The sequence below is a fragment of the Capsella rubella genome, unplaced genomic scaffold, assembly GCF_000375325.1.
Source record: "Capsella rubella cultivar Monte Gargano unplaced genomic scaffold, Caprub1_0 scaffold_2, whole genome shotgun sequence".
NCBI classification, from domain to species: Eukaryota; Viridiplantae; Streptophyta; class Magnoliopsida; order Brassicales; family Brassicaceae; genus Capsella; species Capsella rubella.
This window is the reverse complement of record NW_006238922.1, coordinates 9987653-10013766: the sequence shown is the minus strand read 5'-3', so window position 1 is coordinate 10013766 and position 26114 is coordinate 9987653. Positions and strand designations below refer to the sequence as shown.

Here is a 26114-nt window from a genome sequence, read left to right as displayed (position 1 = left end):
AATGGCGAGTGCGACATTGGCTAACGCATAGCGGCATACAGAGCCGGTGAAGAGGCCAAGCAAGCAAGCACTGGCTTGGGGCATTGTTTTTGTACAGAACTGTAAAACCCATGTATCTTCCCTATTTACTCTCTTAAACTTTTCTTTTGTAGCAAAGTCATATCTCATATGACCAAGTGTTAATATCTCAATCAATAAAGATTTCTAGCAAAAGTTTAGAAGTCGCCGGTTCGAGTAGCGTTTGGGAAAAAACCATATAACATGCTCTGGTTTCGGGTCTGAGAGAATGTATGAGTTTCGCCTTATAACCTTTTTGATTATAAAAAAAAAAAAAAAAAAGTCATATCTCATATCAACAAAGAGTTGCCCATGTGACACCGTACCCGGTCCCGATGTAACCCCACCCCTTTTATAGTTAACAGATTATGATTATATTAGGTAAAGTAATGCAGATCTTACTAGTAGGAACGTCTTTGTATGTGCAATGATCATCATCTCTAAAAGTGGTAAAGCAACTAAAATGTGCCATGACAAAGTTATAATTCCACCCTACACTATATATGTTGCCCAAAAGATATATGTAATGCCTCGAGTAATTGGCATAACTCATACCCAAAAGCTAGCTCAATAGTTCGAAAAAATTGCCTCACATTATTTATTGCCCAAAAATATTTGTTTATCTCGATTTACGACTCTAACATATGTTTACAACGCAAAACTACGTACTAATTGGCTTTCTTAAGGCTTTAAATTTATAATATAGGATTTGGAGTTTTTTTTTGGAACACCGGATTTGGAGTTTTTTAAAGCAATAAACTAAAATAAATTGAATTCATCTTACAAATCCTAATGTGTTTATTTTAATGTGATATGATACACAAGAGGAGTTTGTATCTTACACAAATTAAAAAGAAAAAAAAATTGAATATGATACGAACCTCCTCTCTGGGAAGTTTTGTTTTTTTTTTTAATTAATTTTTTAAGAAGCATAAGAATATATATTTGCCATATTAGTTTGGTGATTTATGATACAAACTCATCTTCTAACAATATTTTTAAGTCAGACCAGTCAGCATATGGACTCTGAAACGGCAGAGAAAATAAAGAAAAGAGTATTTGACATACCAACAGCAGTGGTAGCAAAAACATGGTTAACAGGGAGAGTTAGGAAAACATGATACACTGAATATATTACATTTATTGTTGAGAAAATGTATTGGTTAGATGGGTTTACTATAACTGAATCATGATTCCTAACAATGCGACATTACACGTTATGGAAGCTGTGTGAAAGATTTTGATGTATCATGTATGAGACTACAACTGAGTCCTTTTGGTGTATTCTCAAGATAAAAAATTTGTAGAGCTAGTCAGCTAGATATGTTTAGCTACAGTCTACAGATCAATCTGTTCCACAAACAACAAAGAATGAATCCCATTCGAGGGGTTTGGGGACGGTTGATAAAATAGAGCAATGTCACCCCACTTGTCCAATCAGTAGAACAAACATTAAGTCATGGCGGACCGGAGACCCAATAAAAACCCAATGTAACCCTATTTTTTCTTCTTAATCACTTCTTGCTTTGAAAATTTTGTTTTTGGGATTCCGTTACAGCTACGAAGTCGTTTTCAGTGAAGAGTGAACTCATCAACTTGTGCTGTTTACATGTATTAAAATATTAGGAATACAAATAAGCATAGAGGAGAGACCAGTACTATCCGACAGCCCACACAAAACTGTCGTTTCTAAATTCTTTTTCCTTTCTTGTCTATATTTGAGACCAGTACTATGCGACAAGTCGACAACCCACACAAAACTAAGTCATTTCTAAACTCTTTCTCCTTTCTTCTCTATATAGTCACAGCCGTCGTATGAGACCAGTACTATCAGACGACCCACACAAAACTGAGTCTTCTCTAAACTCTTTCTCCTTTCTTCTCCATATAGTTACAGTTGTCATTACTCTATTATTATATTTTCCATCATGTTCTTTCTTCTGCTTCTCATATTTTCGATATTTTGTTGACTCATTCCTTCCCATTGACTCAGTTAGTTCTACCTACATTTCTTAAATAATTTGCCTAACAAAGTCGAAGCATACCAACTTGAAAAGAAAAGTCTTATTTTAGCTGAAAAGTGCACGCAATCACAAGCATAATTGAATATAAATTTCATTCGAACTTTCAAATTAATATTTCATCCATGAGATGCTTGGACAACTCTCTAATTACACATAAAGCACAGTTGCAACACCGCAATCGTGGGTGATTTTGCAACGATTCGAGTTAGAGTAACAGGAATGGAGCTAATCACTTGCAAACACCATTTGAGTGGCATAACATTCAACTCCTTTGGCCAGTTAACGGCGACTCCACATCTAAGGTCACTGCACCGCTACCGTACCGCACTTCCATCCAGGCTCTATATACCTAACTCATGGACCATCCCACAAAAATGGGACTGGTCAAAATACGCGTTGGCTAGGTCTGTATCTACGAGTAGTTCGCCTTCTCCAAATCTAATCAATCGCGCGATCAAGGAGCAGCAGCTTAGTGATGGCAGCATCATTTCCGTCAACCCTAAACCTTGTAAGGGTTTCTCCTCTAAGCTTTTAGATCTTCTTGAGAGCCATGTCGTCAAGCACATGCACGATGCTTCTCTCCCTCTCAGCTACCTCTCAAGCAACTTCGCTCCCCTCCGGGATGAAACTCCTCCCATCAAGGATCTTCCCGTTCATGGAACTCTTCCAGTAAGCTCCACCTTCTTTTACTCTTAATTCTTTTCAGTTGTTTAGGATTTCTGACTGTATCTTCTCATCTTCAGGGATGCTTGAATGGTGAATTTTTGAGGATTGGTCCAAATCCCAAGTTTGTTCCTCTGGCCGGATATCACTGGCACGTTCTCTTCTCTTCTCTTCTTCCATTTTACTACTACACTAATATTTCATATTCAGTACCGCTTCCTACTTATGTGCTTCTCTCTTCTCTTTTCAGGTTTGACGGAGATGGGTACGTGAATATTTTTTATGTTTGACCTTTATTTATCATCTTTGGAGATTATAGCTTTATGGACTACCTTTTAGCTCAAGTACTGGAATCGTCCTTCATGTCGTATAAACATTTCGTAGGATGATACATGGGGTACGCATCAAGGATGGGAAAGCAGCTTATGTTTCGCGATATGTTAAGACATCACGTCTTAAGCAGGAAGAGTTTTTCGGAGCTGCCAAATTTACGAAGGTGACAAGACATTGATATTATACAAATTTATGGCCCCAATTTTTAAAAAATTTTCATTTGGTATATCTGTTTAATATCTATCGTTACTGTCTTTTTCTTTGAGCTGAAAACTTTATTTCATACGATCGCAAAATGTTTTAAAAATAATATTTTAGTTTGTTCCGACACATATTTCACTAAAATGATCTATAAAAAGTATATAAGAGTATATTATTTGGTGAACAAAAACAACGTAACACACTAGTTATATACTTTTCTCTATATCATATTTATTGACTGTTAAGGTTGCATTTAAAAACTTCAAACAAGCTTAAGGATGCGTTTGTTGTGAACAAGTTTTTTCTTTCCAAAATTCAAACATCATTTGGTTCTTTTTTTTTTTTTTTTGTGCAAAACATTAATTGTTTAATTTCTATTTAAAAATAATTCAATTATAGAAAGACACCTTGCATAACTGAAATAGTCATAAAACATAGAAATGAAATTAACTGTTAACTGAAAATAGAAAACATTTGTTGAAAAACATTATTTACCTAAAACATATATTATGATATAGTACTGGGAGGATCACATATCAGGTAACTGTTATGTAAAATACATAAAAACTTTTTTTGCATGTCTAAATCCGCATTGTGAGGTCAATCTTTAGTGTATTGTTTTGCTCTTGTAAAAAATTGCAGATTGGGGACCTAAAGGGGGTTTTCGGATTGCTTATGACTATTATGCAACTAGTGAGACATAAACTGAAAGTATTGGATGATTCTTACGGAAATGGAACTGGTTTGGCTACTTTCTTCTATTAATCCTTTCCACAGTGTCTTCTTGTATCACAAAATCTCACTTCCGTTATAATGCACACCAGCTAATACATCACTCATATACCACAATGGAAAACTTCTAGCATTACATGAGTCAGATAAGCCTTGTAAGCCTAACCAAATTTCTTTTAAAACCGCATCTTCTGTTATTTTGGCAGCAGTGTTTAATTCTATTCACCCATTTCTCTTTCGGTTTGTAGATGTCATCAAAGTTATGGAAGATGGAGACCTGAAAACTCTTGGTATGATAGATTATGACAAGAGATTGACCCACTCCTTCACTGCCCACCCAAAAGTTGACCCGGTTACATGTAGGTTTTCACTTTTTTTTTTCCTTGAGAAACAAGTTATTACTATTTCTGTTGGCATGATGACCCATCATGGACTCCCTCTGCAGGTGAAATGTTTATATTCGGCTATTCGTATACACCACCTTATCTCACATACAGAGTGATCTCGAAAGATGGCACTATGCATGACCCAGTCACAATTACTATATCAGAGCCTACCATGATGCATGATTTTGCTATCACTGAGAATTATGCAATTTTCATGGATCTTCCTATGCATATCAAACCAAAGGTATCTCATGAAGCTTGTTTAATTGTTACACCACAAATTTTTACCTCTCATGTACTTTTTTTTGGAAGAGTCTAAATCATATAATTGAAATTAATTCAAAGGAAATGGTGAAAGAAGATAAAACGGTAATCTCATATGATCCCACAAAAAATGCTCGTTTTGGTGTTCTTCCTCGCTATGCCAAGAATGACCTCATGATTAAATGGTTTGAGCTTCCCAACTGCTTCATAGCTCACAATGGTGTGTGCTTATTGTTTTCCTATGTCTGTTTACATTTACATTATATATATATATATATATATATATTGTGTAAATGACTTCCTACACATATATCCAGCCAATGCTTGGGAAGAAGATGATGAAGTCGTCCTCATCACTTGTCGTCATGATAATCCAGATATTAACATATTCAGCGGAAATGCGAAAGAAAAAGTTGAACATTGTAGTAGAGAACTGTAAGAATCACTGACCTGTTTGCATCGTGTGTTTCTCCACTCTCGTAAACCATGCACATACTACTCTCCTCAAATATTACGTACGTGTGTAGGTACGAAATTAGATTCAACATGAAAACGGGATCAGCCTCTCAAAAAAAATTATCGGCATCTCCGCTTGAACTTCCGAAAATCAACGAGTTTTATATTGGCAAGTATGAGCTGTTTCCACCCTTAATCCTTGTGTGTTGTTGATATGCACTTGAGAGTTGAGTCCCTCGGCATACCTAATGGTTATTTTGTTTGTTTGTTGCATTTAGGAAACATAGATATGTATATGGAACGGTACTAGACACCACTGCAGTACTAAAGGTTACAGGAATTATCAAGTTTGATCTGCAAGCTGAAGCTGAGACAGGAAACAAAATCCTGCAAGTAGGAGGCAATATTGAAGGAATATATGAGCTGGGACAAGGCAGATCCGGTTCAGAGGCTGTGTATGTCCCGCGCGGGGCAGCTGAAGAAGAAGACGATGGTTACTTGTTATTCTTTGTTCATGATGAAAACACTGGGTAAGCTCTCCTACTCAATCCTTATGATCAGTTATCACTCGTTTCTTTTGTGTCTTCCTAATATGATGATTGAAAATGGACAGGAAATCATGTCTGAAGGTGATAGACGCAAAAACAATGTCGGCTGAGACTGTGGCAGTGGTGGAGCTACCGCATAGGGTCCCATATGGCTTCCATGCCTTGTTTCTTACAGAGGTTCTAAACGCTAAACCCATATATCATCTCCTCTTTAACTACAAGAGATGCATCTCATAACCATTACTGTGTCCACAGGAACAACTCCAAGGACAAACTCCTATATAAGCAAAGAATGGCCTCATCTAGTATCATCACGCCTCATGCATTCCGTAGGGCAACGAGGGCATTAACGTTATCGACAATTCAAAAGCAATCTTCCCTTACAAGACCTAATATATATTAGTTTATGTATAATTGATTATGGTAGTATATTATAAGTATATGATTTTATATAATTATATAAGCAAGTATGTATGTGTAATTACGGGTGTGAGTTAATGAGTGTGTGTATACGTAACTTGTCAGTTTCCACAAGTTACGAGCCGTTACTACTATATTAAGTTGTAATAATGATCCGTTGGATGATAAGGTTTAGAGACTATTGTCTGCGGAAGATAAGATCAATGCACGCTTGTTTCGCACGTACTTATGACCCAACAACGTGTAACCAAAAAAAAACAAAATATTGTAATAGGAGAAGGCATGGCAGCAACAGTATATTGTGTAGATAGCTATAGATACTTGTACGCTCGGCTAAATGATATATTGTAAAACAAACCAGTGTTTAAAAATCAACATCCCTGAAGATGATTAGGTTCTAATTATGCTATATGCATAATAAATAAAGAGACATCGTCAGGACCGGATCTTCAATAAGGAATGAAGCGGCCGCTTTAGGCCACCAATAATTTAACATTTTAGAGGCTATGCTTTGTTACGTTCAAAAACACAATTATTGACAATTTCACTTCGTCTCATGTTTGGGTAATTTTATTCATTTTTTACTTCTTCTCTTTTTTACTACTTGTGTTGTTTATGTTCGAACAATATTTTAATTGTATAGCTAAATATTTTATGCTAATCCGTTTTCCTTGTGTGTCAGTATTCGATACTTGATACTAATGTCATTTTATCATTCTAATTATCAGTTTTTTAAAAACATAACATTTTTTTTAATCACATGTACAGTGTTCTATACTATTGCTATTATTTTCTTTATGTTTTATGATTTTTTTTTAATATTCACATTAACATTTTTAAAACTTCCAAATAAAGAGAATATTTTCACAGATTATTTTTGCTTTTTTTTTTGTTTTTATTTATTTAAACAGAATTAGTTACAGTTTAAAAAACCAAAAAAAAATGTATATAGTTACAAAGCCATCATCATGATTCATCTCTCACTCTCTCCCAATCCTTTTCAACTGCTGCTTTGTGTTCTCTTGTTGTGCCATGCAATTTCAATTATTTTTGTCTTGTCTGGGGATCAGCATCCTCTGTGTTTCATGCATTGACGATGTGAGAAGGAGAACGTATGGCAGCAGTAGTGTATATAGGGAGATTCTTGTACGCTCGGATGAAATCAGTGCATGGCCCAGGAAGCAAGAGTTGAAAAAGACGATTTGTTTTGTAGAGAAGTGACAAGGTCACAAAACTCACATGTGTCTCCCCTATTTGCTCTTTTAACCTCTTCCTTTGTAATCGACTCAATTCAAACAAAAATTTTAAAAGAAAGATTTGTCATGTGACACCGGCGGCAGTGACCATAAAACGTTTTTCATATGTTTTTTTGTTTTGTTTTTGGGTTAACGTACGGACTATTCTATCTAATCTATCAAAGGTTATTGTTTTAAACGTAGCCAAATAGATTATGAGTATTTACGTTAACTAATGCAGATTTACCATTAGAAGTCTCTGTATGTTCAATGATCATCATCTCTATAGCTAGAAATGGTAAAGCAAACAAAAGAAAACAGACGACTCTGGAAAACTATTGGCGAAACAAATACATTAGATCAACTCCAGTGGTGAGATTTAAGGAGTTGTTTATTGTATAAGTGGACCAAATTAAATACAAAAATAAGGTTGAAGGTCCCATAAGATGAAATAACGTTGCTTTTCTTGGGCACAGAAATATCGCATAAGCAACGCGACGTACCATATTATGGTTTGTCCATGAATAAAATAGAAAAGGAAAATTTTTTCCCCGACATTCTCTTTTTTCTCTCTCTTCTTACTATCTCTCTTTTTTCGCTCTCTTCTTTAATTTTAAACACTTTTGATGGAATGTTCTAGTGGAGAACTTTTTTTTATAATAGTATACGATAAGTAAACTATACTTCTTTCTCGCACGAGAGTTAAGAAGCAAACAAAAAAAAGAGGTATTTGCCAAATTTTGGTGGTAAATATAATACTAAAGTCATTTTAACTTCGGCCCACCATTTGTTAGATTTTTATATAATGTGATAGATTTTTGGTTTCTTCTTAAAGTGATATATATACATATAGAGCACAGTTGCAACACCCCAATTGTGGGTGCTTTTGCAAGGATATATTCGAGTTAGAGTAACCGGAATGGAACTAATTACTTGCAAACACCATTTAAGTGGCACCACCACATTCAACTCTTATTGCCATGTAGCTGCGACTCCACTACTAAGGTCACTGCACCACTACCGTACCACACTTCCATCCAGACTCTATATAGCTAAATTATGGGCCAGCCCGCAAAAAATGGTCAGGTCTGTACCTACGAGTAGCTCGCCTTCTTTAAATCTCATCAATCCTACAACCGTGGAGGAGGAGCTTAGTAATGGCAGCATTGTATCTGTCAATCCTAAACCGTCCAAGGATTTCTCCTCTAAGCTTCTCGATCTTCTGGAGAGCCTTGTCGTCAAGCACATGCACGATGCTTCTCTCCCTCTCAGCTACCTCTCAAGAAACTTCGCTCCCCTCCGGGATGAAACTCCTCCCACCAAGGATCTTCCCGTTCATGGAACTCTTCCAGTAAGCTCCACCTTCTTTTACTCTATTCTTTTCAGAGGTTTAGGGTTTCTGACCGTCTCTTCTCATCTTCAGGGATGCTTGAATGGTGAATTTTTGAGGATTGGTCCAAATCCCAAGTTTGTTCCTCTGGCCGGATATCACTGGCACGTTCTCTTCTATTCTCTTCTTCCATTTGATTACACCAATATTTCATATTCATGGTCGCTTGCTACTAATGTACTTCCCTCTTCTCTTTTCAGGGTTGATGGTGATGGGTACGTGAATATTTTGATTCTTAACCTTTTTGTACTTTATTTATCATTTTGGAGATTAGAGCTTTATGGACTACCTTTTAGCTCAAGTACTGGAATCGTCTTTCATGTCGTATAAACATTTCGTAGGATGATACATGGGGTACGCATCAAGGATGGGAAAGCAGCTTATGTTTCACGATATGTTAGGACATCACGTCTTAAGCAAGAGGAGTTTTTCGGAGCTGCCAAATTCATGAAGGTGACAAGACATTTTCCTTAGGCCTCAATATTAATTAATATTATGTACATTTTTATATGGCCCCATATTGGCAAATTTTACAAATTTGATTTGGTATCCGTAAGATATGTATGATTTAGTACTGGAGGTGACCCATAAATATTTTTTATCGGGGTCAAAATATAATTGAAATAATTACCAATTTTTTAAAAATAAATAAAATGATAATACATTTTCTTAAAGGAAAACCAGAAGTTACTCTTTAGCATGACATTGTTCATGCTGAATTGTGTATGATAATCATACAATCTTCAGTGTGTTGTTTTAATTGCTCTTGTAATAATTTGCAGATTGGGGACCTAAAGGGGGTTTTCGGATTACTTACGACCATTATGCAACAAGTGAGAAATAATCTGAAAGTATTGGATAATTCTTACGGAGATGGAACTGGTTTGGCTACTTCCTCTTTTATCCCTTTTACACTCGCTTCTTGTATCTTAAAAACCTCACTTCTGTTTTTATTAATGCATTAGCTAATACATCACTCATATACCACCATGGAAAACTTCTAGCGTTACATGAGGCAGATAAGCCATGTAAGCCTATATAACACAACCTCATCATCGTTTTTGTTTTGGGATAGCTTGGTCCAAAGTGAGAGCAACACCAGGCCTTTTTAAAAAAACCGCATCTTCCGTTTGTAGATGTCGTCAAAGTTTTAGAAGATGGAGACCTGAAAACTCTTGGAATGATAGATTATGACAAGAGATTGACACACTCCTTCACTGCTCACCCAAAAGTTGACCCGGTCACGGGTACGTAGCTTTTCACTTTTCTCTTTATAAACAAATTATTTTAATTTTCTGGTTGACTTGATTGACTAACCTTTGTAGGTGAAATGTTTACATTCGGCTATTCGGTTATACCGCCTTATCTCACATACAGAGTGATCTCGAAAAATGGCATTATGCATGATCCAGTCACAATTACTATATCAGAGCCAATCATGATGCATGATTTTGCTATCACTAAGAATTATGCAATTTTCATGGATCTTCCTATGCTCTTAAAGCCAAAGGTATGTTACTCATCAAGCTTAATGGCTACCCAATAAAGTTTTGACTCTCATATACACACTTTCGTTAGAAGAGTACAAAGCAAATTAATAATAGAAATATATTGCCCCGTACGTACGCTTATACATTCATGTGTATTTATATTGATTCCAAGGAAATGGTGAAGGAGAACAAAATGATAATCTCATTTGATCCCACAAAAAAGGCTCGTTTTGGTGTTCTTCCACGCTATGCCAAGGATGACCTCATGATTAGATGGTTTGAGCTTCCCAACTGCTATATATCTCACACTGGTGTGTGCATGTTTTTCTATGTCTCTTTACGTTTGCATTATGTGTGAATGACTTATAATATATATATCCAGCCAATGCTTGGGAAGAAGATGATGAAGTCGTCCTCATCACTTGTCGTCTTGAGAATCCAAATATTGACATGGTCGGCGGATATGTAAAAGAAAAACTTGAAATTTGTAGTAGCGAACTGTAAGAATATCCCTGACCTGTTTACATCGTGTGTTCTCCTCTCTCGTAAACCGTGCATATATATCTATATTGACATCAAAATGTTACGTGTGTAGGTACGAAATCAGATTCAACATGAAAACGGGCTCAGCCTCTCAAAAAAAACTATCAGCATCTCCAATTGAATTTCCCAAAATCAACGAGTTTTATACTTTGAAGTATGAGCTTCCACGCTTATCCTTGTGATATGCACTTGAGTCCCTCGTCATGCCTAATAGTTATTTTGTTTGTTTAATGCATTTAGGAAACATAGATATGTATATGGAACAATACTAGATAATAGTGCAGTATTAAAGGTTATAGGAGTTATCAAGTTTGATCTGCATGCCGAAGCCGAGGAAGGGAAAAAAATGCTGGAAGTAGGGGGAAATATCAAAGGAATATATGAGCTCGGACAAGGCAGATATGGTTCAGAGGCTGTATATGTCCCGCGCGGGGCAGCAGAAGAAGAAGATGATGGTTACTTGTTATTCTTTGTTCATGATGAAAACTCTGGGTAAGCTCTCCTACTAAATCCTTATGATCAGTTATCACTCGTTTCTTTTGTGTCTTCCTGATATGGTGATTGAAAATGGACAGGAAATCATGTCTGAAGGTGATAGACGCAAAAACAATGTCTGATGAGACTGTGGCAGTAGTGGAGCTACCGCATAGGGTCCCGTATGGCTTCCATGCCTTTTTTCTTACAGAGGTTCTAAACGCTATACCCATTTATCTTCTCATTATGAGCGATGCATCTCATAACCACTATTGTGTTGTGTCTTGTATTTGTAACCACCATTGTGTTGTGTCTTGTATTCGTAGGAACAACTCCTGAAGCAGACTATTACATAATCCAAGACGTGTGCGTAGATACTACCTCATTTAGTATCGTCATTGCCTTATTCCGCAAGGCAACGAGGGAAATAACTTTAAACGAAAACTAAAAAAAAAAAAAAAAAAAAAAAAAAAAAAAAACAGTCTCTGCTCCCTCTGTTTTTTTTCCCGAATTAGTGAAGGACTCGAAATATGAAACGTTGCCCCCCAAAACTTTTTGAAAAAACCTATAAACTAAAATCAAAACGTTGGCCACCAAATAAAGTGGATTCAATAATCAAATTTTGTGAAACTTTATTTGAACCATGCTATTCCTATTACAACTGGTTGATATAATACACATTAACCATACGATAACACGAACTAGTTTTAGTTGTGAACAATGACAAGAACCTGATGAAAATAAATTATTAGTTCTATCTAAGGTTCAAAGAAATCAGTAAGCTATCAATTTGGACCATTGGAGGATGAGGGTCTTTGACATTGCCACTATTTCTAATACGAAAACATATAACCTATACATTTTGGCGATGACGTCCCATGTAATGCCAAAGCCTTTTACTCGTTTTTTTACCTTGGGAAATCAATTGTAAAATCATACAACGTACTACATGTGAATTCTCATGTCTCTTTTTCATTCTCAGTAAATAATAATTCACTAGAATCGGCCATCATTGCTAACGGCATGTTCTCCGAAGGCTTCCAATGACGTTTCCTTTGGTTTATAAACCAATTGTTGATTTGTTTTTGATCCAAACCCGTTTCTTCAGCCAGAGCTATTTTGTCACCTTCCTACACACATTTTTGTGACCCGAATATTATTAACACACCTATAGTTGTTAGCCTAGGATTGACATGTTGGAACAAATTAATATCATGTCTCCATGAGAGTATACTAGCTTAAGGTGAAATCAGAATGGGGACTTACAGTGGGGTAAGGCCATGTATAATGAACACTCCACCAATCGAGCAACGCTTGTCTTGCTTCTCTTGGTAGCTTTCCTTTCTTCTTCTTCTTAGAGAACTCGAGTTTCAATGAACTAATATGGCTACCGAACTTACGCAGCAGTTGGTCCTTGAGATCCCGGTCATTGCTTATTTGTTGGCTTTCATGTGCTTCTACGTTATCATCATCTTCTCTTAGTTCCTCGTCAGATGAGACCATTCCATCATCTGTTCATACATAAGAACAATGTCATGTTAAAGATTCAATAGTGCTTATCTTCCAATGTTTGAGCCAAAAAATACGTGTAATATCAATAAAAATGCATTAGGAGATTAATGTATGGGAGTAAACTTGACAATGTAGAAAAAAAAATTCTACCACCTAATCAAATAATGTTAAAACATAACTAGCAAGGCTCGGCTAAATGGCTAAGTGGCTAAAAAAAGAAAAGAGCCAAAAAGTATAAAGAAGAGACACTAAATAGTTTTCGCATTAGCCACAGTCCACACTAGTAGTCAGGGGACGACCTGCTCTCTGGGGCTTACCACTGCCCATCTGTGTCACGACACATGTCACCTTTGGCTTTATGAGACTTTTAAGAGAACCCCCGGAAAAAACGCTTCCCCAGCATTTATGATCTTTTGATTATGTAATGGCCCATTTGTGACTCCTGTGTATGCTGCTGCTATCAAAAGGGGAGCCTCTAATTTAAGGAGTTTTTAAGTTAAAAATTTTAACACATGATTAATGGCAAAAAATATTTGCACTAGAATTTTCCAACAAGTGATCTCCAAGTATGAGTTAGAGAACAAGGACACTAATACCTACGATTGCCCAGGTATTATTAAAGAAGCAATGAGTTTTGGACTAAAACATGTGGAAAGATATAAAGAACATTCAACACATGTGGATCCCTAGGCAAATCAGACAAAGATAGCTCACACCTACCATCATCCATTAACCATTGCTAGTTGAGGAAGGCATAACTCAGATTGTTCTTTTACCTATTAGCCGAATCTGGTTCATAATATGCTTGGTTTATATCTAATGCAATGAAAGAGAGAACATGCACTGATATAAAACTAGATGGACTTGTACACTTCCCAAAAAGAAGTAGACACGTGGAAATTGCATTGGCCCAGCAGGGGAACAAACGCACAGAGGAAATGACAACCACTAAGCTGGAGTTAAAAAAGCATTTAGTCATAGATGATTGCGTTGTACAGAGGTGAAACCCCATGTCTCTCCCCTATTTTTTTTCTTTCTAACTTTTCCTTTATAATCAAATCAAATCAGCACAAATGCTTAAAAGAGAGAGTTGTGATTGGGTCGGAGAGGGTTCCACCAGCGGAATCCACGGGAGTACATGTGACACCCGACCACCCCCTATATTTCTAGTTATCTCCAACTTCTTCTATTGAGAATTTTTTTTTTTTTTTAAAGCTAAAAGGTTTCTAATTCAAGCTTTGTTCGTAAGGACTATTGGTGAAGCAACTAATGTGCCATGACATAGTACTTAGTTCAGCACAACAGGCTTTAGATTCTAGCCAACTGAGTTTTCTAGGAATAGAGATTATAATCTACATGCAATGTTTTATTTTAGGATATGAAAAGATTGACGATAAAATGCCCACAAACATAAGCTTAGACCAACTCAAAAGTGTCACAAAACTTTAATAGAATATGATTAATTAATTAATAATCCCTAATCTAGTGGAATGTTTTGTTTACTTAAAACAAAACACACGCACTCTGACAAGCTAACGTGGTTAGTAGATTAATATAGTACTATAGTCCAAAGACCAAGTAAAGCATCCCTTATATAATCACAAGGCAACTAAAGCATCCCTTATATATAACCTATTCTTGCCATATTTGGGCTGCTTGCTTACAAAGTTTAGTACTTCTTAATTAAGAACACACATGGCATCAAATAAGATACTATAGAATTACCTCAAATATGACCAAAAAAAAAAACAATTACCTCAAAGAAATAGTAAACACAAATTAACCATGACATGTAGAATATAGACAAATTGGCCATCAAGCATTTTTTATGGCCAACTATGACATATACTAAGAAAACTATTCAAGTTAATGTTATACTCATTATACACAATGATTTGTGTTCTCTCTATAACAGTATCAACGAAAGTGATAGGGATACAATGTAAGTCTGACACATCCTATGAAAAAAGCAGTATAAACTTTGGTTCATTCACCAAGAGAAGTTGGAGATATCAAGAACTAATAAATTAAGTTTTGTTTTACCCATCGGTTTTAATGAAGATGAAAACAACATAAGAAATAGCTAGCCACTCAGATAATCTAAACATGGAGCCAAGCAACAAGCTGAAGAAAATAAGTGGAACTTATGACTAGGTTTTTTCTCTATCATTGGATTTTCACAGGGAAGAAGCAAATTAACAAAAAAAAAAAAGTGTCAGTACGACACTGAAATGTCATAATCAGAATCTCTAGCGCAAAAGTTTTTGCTTTCGTAGACCCATTTTTCTTCTTCTGACAAAGGAGAGAAGATAATATTACAAGTATATTATAAAGAAACAAAAGAAAAGTATAACACACCAAAAGATCACTAGAAAAATAATATCAATAGCAGTGAAAATCCTACCCCTTAACACCACTTATAACTGATACCCCCACTGCTAAACCATATAACTAACTGATGAAAGAAACTAAATGGCACAAAGCTTTGTGCCAAGTTCATGCATCCATCTAACGCATGATTTATCTTGTTTCCAAGATTTTACAAAATATGTAAGATGTACTGAAGCAATCATGGTTTCCTCCAAAACTAGGGTTTAAGTGTTTTCTTTTGTTGTTTGTTTCTAACTGTTATACCTTGGGTTCTCTAACCGGATCTACTTCCTTCAGCTACAATAAATCTTTGTCGTTCTATGTATTTTTTTTTTATTACTAAAAAGGTAAAAATATAAAAGGAAACAAAATAATCGGTCAGAACTCAGAAGATATGCAATCAATTCCTAAAATGTAAAGGGAAAGTTATGGGGAGAGATTTTCAAATCCGCTCAATTTGTAAGGTGAAAATTAGTGCAAGGACATAGAGATCGAGGATATTGCACAAAGATCAATAAAAAATTCACTACAAGAGAGTGAACAAGAAATCAAAAATACATTAAACCTAGAAAGAGAGATCATGATCTAGTGCGCTGACCTGAAAGTCCTGTAACTGACACGGGACCAATGCACAGGTTCTGAAGCTGCGTTTCGATCTTGTTCAAAAAATTAGTAGCCTCATCGAACGGCCTCGCGAGATCAGATTTGTATTTAACCAAAATATCACAGTAGGTTTCCTTGAATCGCACCACACCAAAAAAAAAAAAGTTTCTTAAAGAACAAAAAGAGATATATAAGATCAAAAATGAGACCAAAGGACTAGTAAGAAAGAAACCATGAATTCGTCAAGATCAGGATCATCTCCAAAGCAAGCCATTAGAGTAGCATCTCGCTTCTTGTACACATCGTTCTCTCTCTGAATCTCTTCCAAAATACACGTTATCTCCATCGGTGCTCCCACCTATGAATCCAATAACCAAAAAAAAAAAAACACATCAACTTTAAATTCAATTGTTTAATCAATAACCATCTTATCTTAGGGTAAAAAAATTGGGGTTTAACACTAAAGAGGAAGGAACATACTAAAATTGCAACAAAAACAAATAATTAGGGAATACGAGGCACATAGATGTGACAGCATGTAATAATCATTGAGGCTTAAGTTAACCCTAAAAACCTTCAAAGCACAGTACTGATTTGGTATGGTTAATGGTCATGAAACCACCTTTTGGCAATCGATATAGGTTTGGAGCAAGCGAGGATACAAAGGATGACAAGCAATCTTCGATTTGATCAAGCCGAGCGAGAAGTTATCCTCAGGTTTTCGAATACGCGGAGCTGTCGAAGGTCTCTCAGACGACAAAGCGGTAGCGAGTTCGTCGGATACAAACTGACGATTATCTCCGGCTGATGAACAGAGCAAAGGCTGGTAATCGGACGGTATCATCATCAGCGCCGGTTTCTCCGAGTAGTCTGCCGTCGAACGGAAACCACACATTCTATCCATAAGTATGAATATGATACGTCTCTGCGATCCGCACCAGCCTTGGCTTGTTTAGTTGTTTTGCTTACTACTGAACCAGCACGAAAATAAGAGAGTTGAAAGAAAATATGAAACCGCCGGTTCAACAAGACAATGAAAAAAGACTTGGCCAAGTTGGGTCGGGCTCGGAAGTGTTGTCTGAGAGGACAAGGATCGTTAATATTTCAGCCAGAAACAAAAACATTAATGTTGCAAGGAAAAGCAAAAATTACGAAACTAGCCATAAGGTCTGTCTATTTTTGTGTACCGGTCCTATAGAAATTTGCATAGTTCTTTGAAAAAATGAAAATATATATCAGATACATTAGATTTCAAAGAGAGTGAAAAAGGAAGAAAGAATATCAAGGTTTGCCGTATGTGTTAAGGAATACGATTCGGACAAAAAGATATATTTACCCTGTGATCACCTTACTTGTCTTTTTCTTCGTAATTCAATAGTAGTCTTTTTAATTTTTCTTGTCATATTTATATGTTTTTGATATATATGTATAAATTAATTATTCCTCAAACCTTTTGTTAACAAAAACAAGTTGCAGAATAGTAATTTGAATCGTGACCGGAATAAACAGTTCGAAGGGAAGAATTTGCACGTCCGTAAATGACCTAATTACGTAATACGCTTTTCTATTCCAATTACGGTGGCCGACACTTACACAAATTCTAGTTTGTCAAACCGGATCGGTTCAACTTCAATTTCACTCCATTGATTTTTTTATAAAGTTGTGTTTCAATGTATCATGTGTACGTTACCTAAGCGCTCTCCTTGTCGATCACAGTCATCAAGATCTCCTTAGTGAGCAATAATTAATTTTTGTTAATTGCTTCTGTGGATTTAGGTTTTTTAGTGGCCACTCGACTAATAGCACTTTTGTTTTTGTTATATTCAAAAGAAATCTGATTATAGCGTATAGCCGTATAATATCAACTTAAAATATATAATTTCCTTTTATGGTAATCGAACCTGCAGGTTTTTTATAAGATTAATCATTCATAAAACTTATTTCAAGCTGGTAATTTAAAAAACCTTATTTCAAGAAAACCCATATTTGTGCATGGATCTACTCCAAAACCCGATCCAGTGATCCATTTCATTTATTTTTCCGCAAAAACAAAAACATTGTCGTAAAAGTCTTTTTGTTGATGGACAGGTTGATTGACATATCCGTCGGACTACTTTAGTGTGAATTTTTCAACTGACATAAAGCTTTATGTATTAAAAACTTATAAAAAGGACAGAGTTTTGTTGGATCTGATTTTTGGGTTCACAAGTTTCTATACGATCATTATCGTCGAGAAAATAATAGCGATGTGGGCATAACGCATAACGTTCCAGATTTGATTAAGAAAGCTTTTGGTCCGAACCTCCCATTATGAGTCCATGTCTTGCAGGAAAAATGAAAACAACAAAAAACAACGACTAAAATTATTGGATCAAGTTTGCATAATCAGTGAGAGGCTGGTACTGTACGTCCACTCAAGTGTGTTTCTTATGGATTTTTCCCCGTGGATCTATCTTATGTTGTTGTGTCTTATTTATAATATACTATTGTGCTGACCAAAAAACTCTATAATTAATACTTATGTTTCAAAAAAAAAAATAACTCTATAATACTACTATTTTGTTAACAAATTGTGTCTGCTGATCTTCTTATTACACTTGTTAATTGTTATGGTTTGTTTTTTTTTTGGGAAATTCCTAGTCTTAAACTCATATGTTATTTACTTGCTATGTTGCTATTTTTCTTGCTTTGGAAGTTATGGTTTTTGTGATCTATGCAAACATATCACAGAACCACTTGATCTTTTATTTCTTCATCCGTCGTTGTGCCAAAGCCTCTTATATAACATACACCAAAGTTTCACAGTGGCTGGGGAAATAATAGCAATGAAAGTTTTCTATAAGGACAAAAAAGTAAATTATGGGTTATTTATTTTCACATTTGTATTGAGGAACAAAGCTTTTAAAATAGAGTGGAGAAGAATAGCTATTGCCTTATTAAGACAGCAACTATGAGCATCTACTAAAATATATATGTTTAGTTTTCTAAAATACCTGTACTCTAAGACCATGTCCAATGCAGGTTTTTTAACCAGTATCTTAGAAATAAAAGGATAAAAAATAAATCAAAAATCAATATTAAGTTAAGAGATATCTCTTATTTAAAAAGTTTTGAAGTAGTTTCTTAGGGACACGTGTCAGTTTAAGAAAAAAAGCAAAAAATATTTAAATATGAAAAATTATAAAGTTTTATACGATTTATAAAATACTTCTATATAATAAATACTACGGGGAGATTCGATACAAATATTTTATAATGTTTTAAATCTTTTATACAAGTTTTATAAAGTTTTAAAAAGGTTTTTAAAAGTGTTTATAAGGTTTTAAAAATGTTCTTATAATTACTTTTACGCTATTTATGAAATATTTATAATTTTTTTGTGTATACTTATAAGATCACACACATATTTGGATAAATTTCAACATTTTCAATGGTTTTTGATAAAGTTTGAAAATGGAATACTTTTTAAAAGTGGTATTTGAAAAGATGTATTTTTGAACTTATCTTTCTCTTACAACCAAAACAAAAAACTCTCCATCTCTCTCTAGTTCTCTTAAGCAACAAAACAATTTCATCTCTTGTCTGATCTGGTTAAGAATATTTAGCAAAACTTTGGCAACAATTAAAATATGATTTGTATTATGTGTTTTTATTATCTTTTAGTTATGTTTATATTATGTGTGTTACAAATTAATAATTTTTATGTTTTATAAAATTTTAGTTTTCAAATTTTTTTTAAGAACTCCAATTAAGAGTTTTACCATTGGAGGTGGATAATTTTAATTATCTTCAAAAAAATTTTAGTTTCAAAAATTACAACATTTATTAGTAAAAAATTACTAAAAAATTTTGATAGCATACTACCATTGGACATGCTCTAAGTTCTGTACGTAATGGAAAAAAAATTCTTCTGACCAAAAATTTTGGTGTTGACCTTGTAATGCTCGTCTTTTGACCTGATTAATATATAATAACAACAGATGACAAAATAAAAAATTTAATTATAAATTACTGTATAGCATGCATATTGATTTCATTTCCTATGATCTGGGGATGTCGTGGACATGCATTAAAACAAAAACAATATAAATCAAGCATCCTGATATGCAAAAGTGTTTTATGTTCTCCATCCTCAAATGTTTATTGTGAAGTGGTCCTTTGAGTTTTGTCTGTGGTCCATCATCAAATGTATATTTTGTCTTTATTTCGTTATTTTAAAAAACTTTCGAAGATTTCTTACTTTATTTCGTTATTTTAAAAAACTTTCGAAGATTTCTTACAACAGATTGTGTTCTACTCTCTTTTTTCTATTGTTACCACGTAATAGTAAACTTTGGCTGATGGACATTGCGAATTTGCGAACATATATCAAAATAAATTTTTTTTTTATGTCCTTACAAATTATACATCTCTCTATAAAAGAGACCGGATCCAAATTCGGATTTGGTGAGAAGACAAATAAGAACCACTAGTCCACTTGTTCTTTTTCGTAAGTTTTTAGTTTATTATTTTTAAAGATATATATGGTAGATGTTTTGTTAGGATTCTTGTCTAAAATAAGGATCTTTGTATTTTTCTGGTTTTATTTTGGGTCAAGTTATTTGGAGATGTTTTTTTTTTTTTCATTTGACTTCAGATAAATATATTGGTTTGGTTATGTCCATTATTTAGCCGTGTATAAAAATTAGACGATGGAAACCTATCTATTACTATTCCAAAAGTGCAATTACTAGGTAGCTGACTTTCTGACATTAGAGAGCTCACAAATTACAACCACCACGTTTATACTGAGCTAAAAAAGCTAATACATCTTATTTAAGTCAATTATTAAACTAGAAAAGATCAAAATGATTACACGTATCTATATATCTAGAATGGTGGTATAGTTTAGTCAAATGCATACGAAATCATGTCAACAGGCAATTCGAAAAATCGAAATATATAAATATAGTTCTATACTCACGAGAATAAATTAGCCAGGGTTTGGTCCACTTATTAAAAAAATGGCTTATGACATTTTTATTTCAATAATACTATTGTTTTATGCACTTTTGGCACAATCAATAATTCCATATTCAAGCACTGATAAAGCTCAAGTATATGGCCGATTAGTCTTTAGAGCCTCACGTCAACCTTCTTAAAGTGTCATTATACGAAAATTATTATCATTATCACTTTTATCTCCATTATGTATAATCTATTGCGATGAGATTTTGTTTTAGTTATGCCCACTGTATTTAATGCAATTATGTTTGCCCACTTAAGATGTGCCCAATGAAGTTTCTGTTCAACAACAAAAGTGATAATGGGCTCTCCCAGATGGTGTAAACACAAATGAACATTTTTTTCTCGAAGATCCCTAGAAGTTCTAATCGAAGACAAAAATGGTGAATAGCTAGCTAAGTGATTATATGTTCCTTCAAAAGGAATTTATAATGTACTTTACAAAAAAAAAAAAAAATGATACAGAGACAAGAGAGACTATGAGAGTTTGTTAACTTCTTCTTTAAACTCTCTACTCAAGGACTAATGAGCTAGAGAGACTCTATTAAAAGATTGGAGTATATATGATATATCTGTTATTATGGTCCTTCTGAGTAACATCTTGAAAGCCACATGTACTTCAACTTCACGATCAAAGCAAAGATTCCAAAGCATGGTATGTGCATCAACCCAACAGCCGCATACCTACAACATCATTCAAAACATTTACTTAGTAGTCTTTAAACCCATTCAAGATCAAGAATCGTTTTCATTATCTACATCTCCAAGACCATAATAACATCACATACCATAAAGGGGCATAGGGTGATGACAAATCCAAGAATGGGTAAGGCCACCTGCACAAACAGATATCACATTGTTTATATTACACATATATCTCAATATCCTAAGCGAGTAAAAACTAATATGCTCATAGATTAATGTAATGATAGATAGAAACCATGAATATTACCAGAATGAGACACAAGCATGGACAATCCATTGGAATAGCACAAATATACAGGTCCATACCACAAAGTATGCAATTCTGAACAACGGGAACCGCTGGATACATGGAAACCATCATCAAAGGTTATCATCATTATCCTCAAAGGTTATTATTATTATTATGTTGAACTAAGCTTAAAAACTAACCAGAGAGTTCAGGAAAGTTTCACCGAGGAGGAAAATAGCATTGACTGAGTGCATAATCACAATGAACTACAGTTTTCAATGTATGGTTACAATTTAGCCTCAGAGACAGTTCAAATACATATAAAGTTGTGACAATGTCCTGGTTAAAACTTACAAAGTCGAGACTGAAATCTTTAGCTGTGAGAAAAGGGTAGATAATGAACCAAAACACACCATCTGTAAGCAATACAGCTCCTGCACAAGTCTGCAATCCAAACAAACATGTTCAGAAACAGAGAAACTTATGCATATAACTTAAAAGATGTTTGACACTTAAACCATGAAGTCTTTACTTGAAAAAGAATCTGATGAATGTAACCCAGTGTAGTTGCAATCTGACGTCTAGACCTGTTGTCTCTATCATGTCCATTTGAAGATTTAAACACATTCGAGTTTTCACCATTCAGGGGAGGCCTATACGACCCTCGCTCTTCTTCATCTACTATACTGACTCCGCTTTCACCATTATCAACAGACTTAAATCTGTATATAGACACCAATGCTCCAAGCTGCGTTACATCGAAGTTTAATTAAAGGTTTTGAAAAACCGGTTTCCACAGGACATATTGCTCAACAGACCCATGTAAAAACTACTAATCTCAGGTAGATGTTAGTATCTAGAGACAAAGATTGGATAAAGCATGTGAAGTACCATGATAAGGTGAAGAAAAGCCATACCCCAAAGTAAACTGTAACCAATGTGAAAGTCCATCTGATACGAACCAATCAAAAGTCATCAGAACAAGTGAGATGTAAAAAATTTTTTATGTAAGTCAAATAAGTCTTTATGAAAACTCACTGAGTGTAGAAGATGAAAATGCCGGTTCCATCAGCAATAGCATTACCAGAGATGAGTCCAAGGAGAACAAAAAAACCAAAAACACGAAAACCAAGCAACCAGTTCGGATGAATGTCTTTGAGACAAGTGTTCCAAGTTTCATCATCATATACAACTCCTGTGAGTTGCTCGAGTTCCCGGCTTTGATCATTATCGCCGTGTTTCTTGCGTTTTCTTGGTCCTTCTCCTTCGTATCTCCAAACCAGAAACGAAGATAGAAACAGAGACGTTAAGATAAAGATAGCACACACAAAGAATCTCCAGTTAAGCCAGTAACTTGGGATGTTCGTCTCTGCAGACATTGTTGGTTGCCAAGTATGTTCACTTGATCCTGTAATGAAACTCGACAAATCAATTCGGCTAAACACGTTCGTAACCATTTTCAATCCAAAATCTCTGTAACTTTATATGAACTTTTGAACCAAGTGATCTTGAATTTAACAAGAGTCTAATAAATTCATATCAAGAAAAGCAAAAAAAAAAGCAGAGGCGAGGAACTCATGATGAAACATCACGGATCTTGATTTCGTTTTTTTGGGTTAGCATTAACAATAGACAATGAAAGGGAGATATAGCATTCAAAGCAAGAGACAGATTCTTTACTTAACCAGAGTCAGACAAAGTAAAAAAAAAAAAACAAGAAGGAAAAAAAGAAAAGATTAGACAAGACAAAAGATACCTGTAGTAAAGCTTTGCTTCAATTCAGTATCAGATTCTGTGAGGGAGAACGATGAGATCTCTCATCCCTGTAGTTATGAATTTGGAATCTGATGTTTTTTATATTTCTTTAGTTGGAGAAGTTAGTGGGAGACTTGTGGATTTGTGTTCTTGTAATATAATTCTTACTCTTATTATACTCCACAGTCCACACGTTTATTTCGCCATATACGTTTATAACATTAGAGCCAATGGATTCTCTAGTAATCAAATCGAACGGTCAAAAAGAAAGGGTCGAGAAAGCGGAAGACAGAGAGGTAGAAAGAAGTTACCTGTTGCAGGCCTTTTGTCATTCTTTAATGGGCCTTAAGGCCATTACTTTTACAATAGTATAAGCCCTGTAAGCATGCTGGGATCTTGAAAACCTAACTTGAAGACGCCGTAAGACCATCATTAACAAGGAGTTCTTAAATAAATCTTAAGCTAAAAAAAGTTAAGAAAAGCTAAGAAAAGTTAGTTTATGTCTCTTGTATAAGAGATATTTAGTCACTTTTCTTAGTTTTTTTTTACTTTTCTTAACTTAAGATTTTGTTAAAAGCCCCTTGATAATCATGCTCTAACAGCCCTTTTCTATATAGATGAATCGTAATTCTTGTAACACACGACATGAATATGGTGTGTTGGAAAGGCTAGGGTGGGTAGAAAAATCTTGTGGTACAAAGAAATTTTAATTTGATTATCTTATATGCGCCCGTTCTCACGCTCTTTAGCTTTGTTTTCTCCATTCTTTAATTTTTTTTTTTATTTTTTTTTTGTAGGGTTTACATATTTAAGTGTGTATAAAAAGAGGGCAAGGACACACGGTTAAGCACCAAAACTATCAAGAGCTTGTACTGGTACAAAGATGAACTTTAGTGACCTTCTTATGGAGATCATGTCTCGAGTGCCAGGCAAATCTCTAGCAAGATTCCGATCAGTCTCAAAGCAATTTAGATCTCTACTCTCTGATCATTGTTTCCTCCGCCTCCACCACAACCGTTCGCGTGATTCCCTTTTTTCCACAGTCCTCTACCACAAGAATTTACGTGAAAATTCCCCTTATCCCATAGTAGTTTATGCATATTTCGATATCTTTGTGAGCAACAAGGCCAATTACTTCGTCCACAAGTTCACGGAATACTTGTGTGGTTTAAGAATGAGGGTGTTAAGCTCTCACCACCAGCTCTTATGCTTTGTTACTCAAGATGGGATCCATCTTTGCAACCCCATAAACAAGGAGTTGAAGAGATTACCTGACCCTCCTTGGTTTCCACGGTGTTTCAACGGATTTCAGGAGTGCGTATCCTTTGGTTTTGTTGAGACCACGATGCAGTACAAAGTCATCAAGTGGCCTCGCGACATGGGTAATGAAAGTACAAGGAGGTTGCCTAGTGGCCTCACAGAGGAAGTCTTTGAGATCTTAAATATCAATATCGTGGAAGATGGCCGTCTTACACTATCCCCCTGGAGAAGGTTGCAAAGAAAATGTCCCTATCTTTTGAAACTCTCTTCTCAGGTTCACGTCAATGGTATCATTTACTTTACTACTAGTGATTTTAAGATTGTATCTTTCTCTCTACACCACGAGATTTTCTCAACCCTAAACCCTAAACCTCCGTGCTTCTGCCTTGATGCCCAAGTATCCAAAGAATCTCATTTTTTTCACTTTATTTGGGAGCCGCGGAAGCTTATGGATGCTAGATTACACTAGTGTCCCATTTGGTTTCATGGAGATTTGGAAGATGGGAGAAATTCAAGGCGGTGGCTGGCACAAGATTCATAAGATCGACCTTAGGAAAGTCCATGCAAACTGCAATATCGATGGTCTAGTTCATATTATAGATATTCGGTCAGACAAAGTGTTGTTCAGGCTATCGCCGACGAATCTATTATGCTTTGACGCCGAGACAAGCACCCTCCTGAACTACGGAACAGTGCATAGAGACTATCAGCCATGTCACTCCACCGATGGACTTTTATCTCTACACAACATTGATATGTCTAACCACCCTTTTTCAAATCAAAAATTAAACTTTGATATGTCTGAAGCATGTTCCTCTAGCACTTAAGGACATAAATTACATTTTACTCACTGATTAATCATACATTGAGCAATTGCAAAGTGTCATCAAAAGATCTGCGCATTAAATTTCTATTCTTGCTTGTGGCTTTTTGATGTTCTCAGAGTTTGATTCTTTTTTTTTGGGTGTAAAACTCAGAGTTCGATTTAAAAAAAAAAACAAATATATAGAAATGGGTTCTTCCGTTTGACGCCAACATCATGATCGTTGAGCTAGTACTTCTAGAACTTTTCGTTATATATTACATGGAAGAACAACTACTACACTAATTTTTTAGCATTTTGTTATTTCCAAACTATGCATGACTAAAAAACATTTTGACGTCTCAAGGACAGAATGTTTCATCTTCTAGATTTCAATGGGGATTAACATGTTGACCAGAAACGTAGAGAGGTTTTGGAGTAAAGCAAAGAAGTGAGAGAAGAAACCTTGTGCTTTAAGTTTAGATGTGTTTGAAAAAATAAGGGCTTTTCTTTATCTACTTTTAAGCCAAGCCAATAAAATCCCCTTAATTACTCTGCTTATATATAAATATTCAAACCATGTATCATCTCATTATAAAGAAACCATCTTTGCATAGAATCTCATATCTTAAACTATACCAATCATCATAAGATATAT

General features: G+C 35.0%; 4 protein-coding genes across 7 annotated transcripts; 2 read left to right on the top strand and 2 right to left on the bottom strand.

Moving 5' to 3' along the window:
• Positions 1-2228: 2228 nt before the first annotated feature.
• On the top strand, positions 2229-6254 carry LOC17894365 (carotenoid 9,10(9',10')-cleavage dioxygenase 1). The gene is made up of 14 exons (XM_006301944.2): positions 2229-2750; positions 2825-2895; positions 2995-3009; positions 3129-3240; positions 3921-4020; positions 4103-4165; positions 4259-4369; positions 4456-4640; positions 4742-4880; positions 4978-5095; positions 5188-5289; positions 5395-5646; positions 5730-5841; positions 5920-6254. The coding sequence occupies exons 1-14, from the start codon at positions 2301-2303 to the stop codon at positions 5947-5949; spliced, it is 1860 nt and encodes a 619-aa protein (XP_006302006.1). The 5' UTR covers positions 2229-2300; the 3' UTR covers positions 5950-6254.
• Positions 6255-8550: 2296 nt separating this feature from the next.
• LOC17894911 (carotenoid 9,10(9',10')-cleavage dioxygenase 1) lies at positions 8551-11572 on the top strand. Its single transcript, XM_023788224.1, has 14 exons — positions 8551-8670; positions 8743-8813; positions 8910-8924; positions 9051-9162; positions 9492-9591; positions 9675-9737; positions 9846-9956; positions 10035-10219; positions 10372-10510; positions 10582-10699; positions 10795-10896; positions 10983-11234; positions 11318-11429; positions 11543-11572. Exons 1-14 carry the CDS (start codon positions 8566-8568, stop codon positions 11570-11572), a joined length of 1515 nt encoding a protein of 504 aa, XP_023643992.1. The 5' UTR covers positions 8551-8565.
• Positions 11573-11890: 318 nt separating this feature from the next.
• LOC17895163 (homeobox protein knotted-1-like 2) lies at positions 11891-16756 on the bottom strand. Of its 2 annotated transcripts, none has more exons than XM_006301561.2 (5): positions 16324-16756; positions 15934-16059; positions 15697-15835; positions 12483-12727; positions 11891-12346 (listed from the first exon to the last, which is right to left on the bottom strand). In XM_006301561.2, the coding sequence occupies exons 1-5, from the start codon at positions 16603-16605 to the stop codon at positions 12176-12178; spliced, it is 963 nt and encodes a 320-aa protein (XP_006301623.1). In that variant the 5' UTR covers positions 16606-16756; the 3' UTR covers positions 11891-12175. The 2 variants fall into 2 exon arrangements, with proteins under 2 accessions (XP_006301623.1, XP_023643870.1); XM_023788102.1 differs by having other exon boundaries at positions 12238-12342.
• Positions 16757-21026: 4270 nt separating this feature from the next.
• Positions 21027-23522, bottom strand: LOC17894330. 3 transcript variants are annotated; one of them, XM_006302471.2, is made up of 9 exons: positions 23396-23522; positions 22678-23047; positions 22557-22590; positions 22172-22387; positions 21994-22083; positions 21840-21905; positions 21658-21749; positions 21494-21541; positions 21027-21389 (listed from the first exon to the last, which is right to left on the bottom strand). In XM_006302471.2, exons 2-9 carry the CDS (start codon positions 23016-23018, stop codon positions 21284-21286), a joined length of 993 nt encoding a protein of 330 aa, XP_006302533.1. In that variant the 5' UTR covers positions 23019-23047; positions 23396-23522; the 3' UTR covers positions 21027-21283. The 3 variants fall into 3 exon arrangements, with proteins under 3 accessions (XP_006302533.1, XP_023643554.1, XP_023643553.1); XM_023787786.1 differs by lacking the exon at positions 23396-23522 and having other exon boundaries at positions 21658-21732; positions 22678-23330; XM_023787785.1 differs by lacking the exon at positions 23396-23522 and having other exon boundaries at positions 22678-23324.
• Between the last annotated feature and the right edge of the window lie 2592 nt (positions 23523-26114).

What these genes read in the sequence shown, in the direction of transcription:
- LOC17894365 (XM_006301944.2), top strand. Translation starts at nt 2,301, where the DNA reads ATGGAGCTAATCACTTGCAAACACCATTTGAGTGGCATAACATTCAAC. An exon ending in AAAAGTTGACCCGGTTACAT is followed by an intron (nt 4,370 to 4,455) that starts GTAGGTTTTCAC and finishes CTCCCTCTGCAG; the next exon opens with GTGAAATGTTTATATTCGGC. An exon ending in GTTCATGATGAAAACACTGG is followed by an intron (nt 5,647 to 5,729) that starts GTAAGCTCTCCT and finishes GAAAATGGACAG; the next exon opens with GAAATCATGTCTGAAGGTGA.
- LOC17894911 (XM_023788224.1), top strand. Translation starts at nt 8,566, where the DNA reads ATGCACGATGCTTCTCTCCCTCTCAGCTACCTCTCAAGAAACTTCGCT. An exon ending in CTGCTATATATCTCACACTG is followed by an intron (nt 10,511 to 10,581) that starts GTGTGTGCATGT and finishes ATATATATCCAG; the next exon opens with CCAATGCTTGGGAAGAAGAT. An exon ending in ATGCCTTTTTTCTTACAGAG is followed by an intron (nt 11,430 to 11,542) that starts GTTCTAAACGCT and finishes TTGTATTCGTAG; the next exon opens with GAACAACTCCTGAAGCAGAC.
- LOC17895163 (XM_006301561.2), bottom strand. Translation starts at nt 16,605, where the DNA reads ATGGATAGAATGTGTGGTTTCCGTTCGACGGCAGACTACTCGGAGAAA. An exon ending in CTGATCTTGACGAATTCATG is followed by an intron (nt 15,836 to 15,933) that starts GTTTCTTTCTTA and finishes GTGCGATTCAAG; the next exon opens with GAAACCTACTGTGATATTTT. An exon ending in ATACATGGCCTTACCCCACT is followed by an intron (nt 12,347 to 12,482) that starts GTAAGTCCCCAT and finishes AAATGTGTGTAG; the next exon opens with GAAGGTGACAAAATAGCTCT.
- LOC17894330 (XM_023787786.1), bottom strand. Translation starts at nt 23,096, where the DNA reads ATGGTTACGAACGTGTTTAGCCGAATTGATTTGTCGAGTTTCATTACA. An exon ending in AAGATTTCAGTCTCGACTTT is followed by an intron (nt 21,906 to 21,993) that starts GTAAGTTTTAAC and finishes TGAAAACTGTAG; the next exon opens with TTCATTGTGATTATGCACTC. An exon ending in CATGCTTGTGTCTCATTCTG is followed by an intron (nt 21,542 to 21,657) that starts GTAATATTCATG and finishes CTGTTTGTGCAG; the next exon opens with GTGGCCTTACCCATTCTTGG.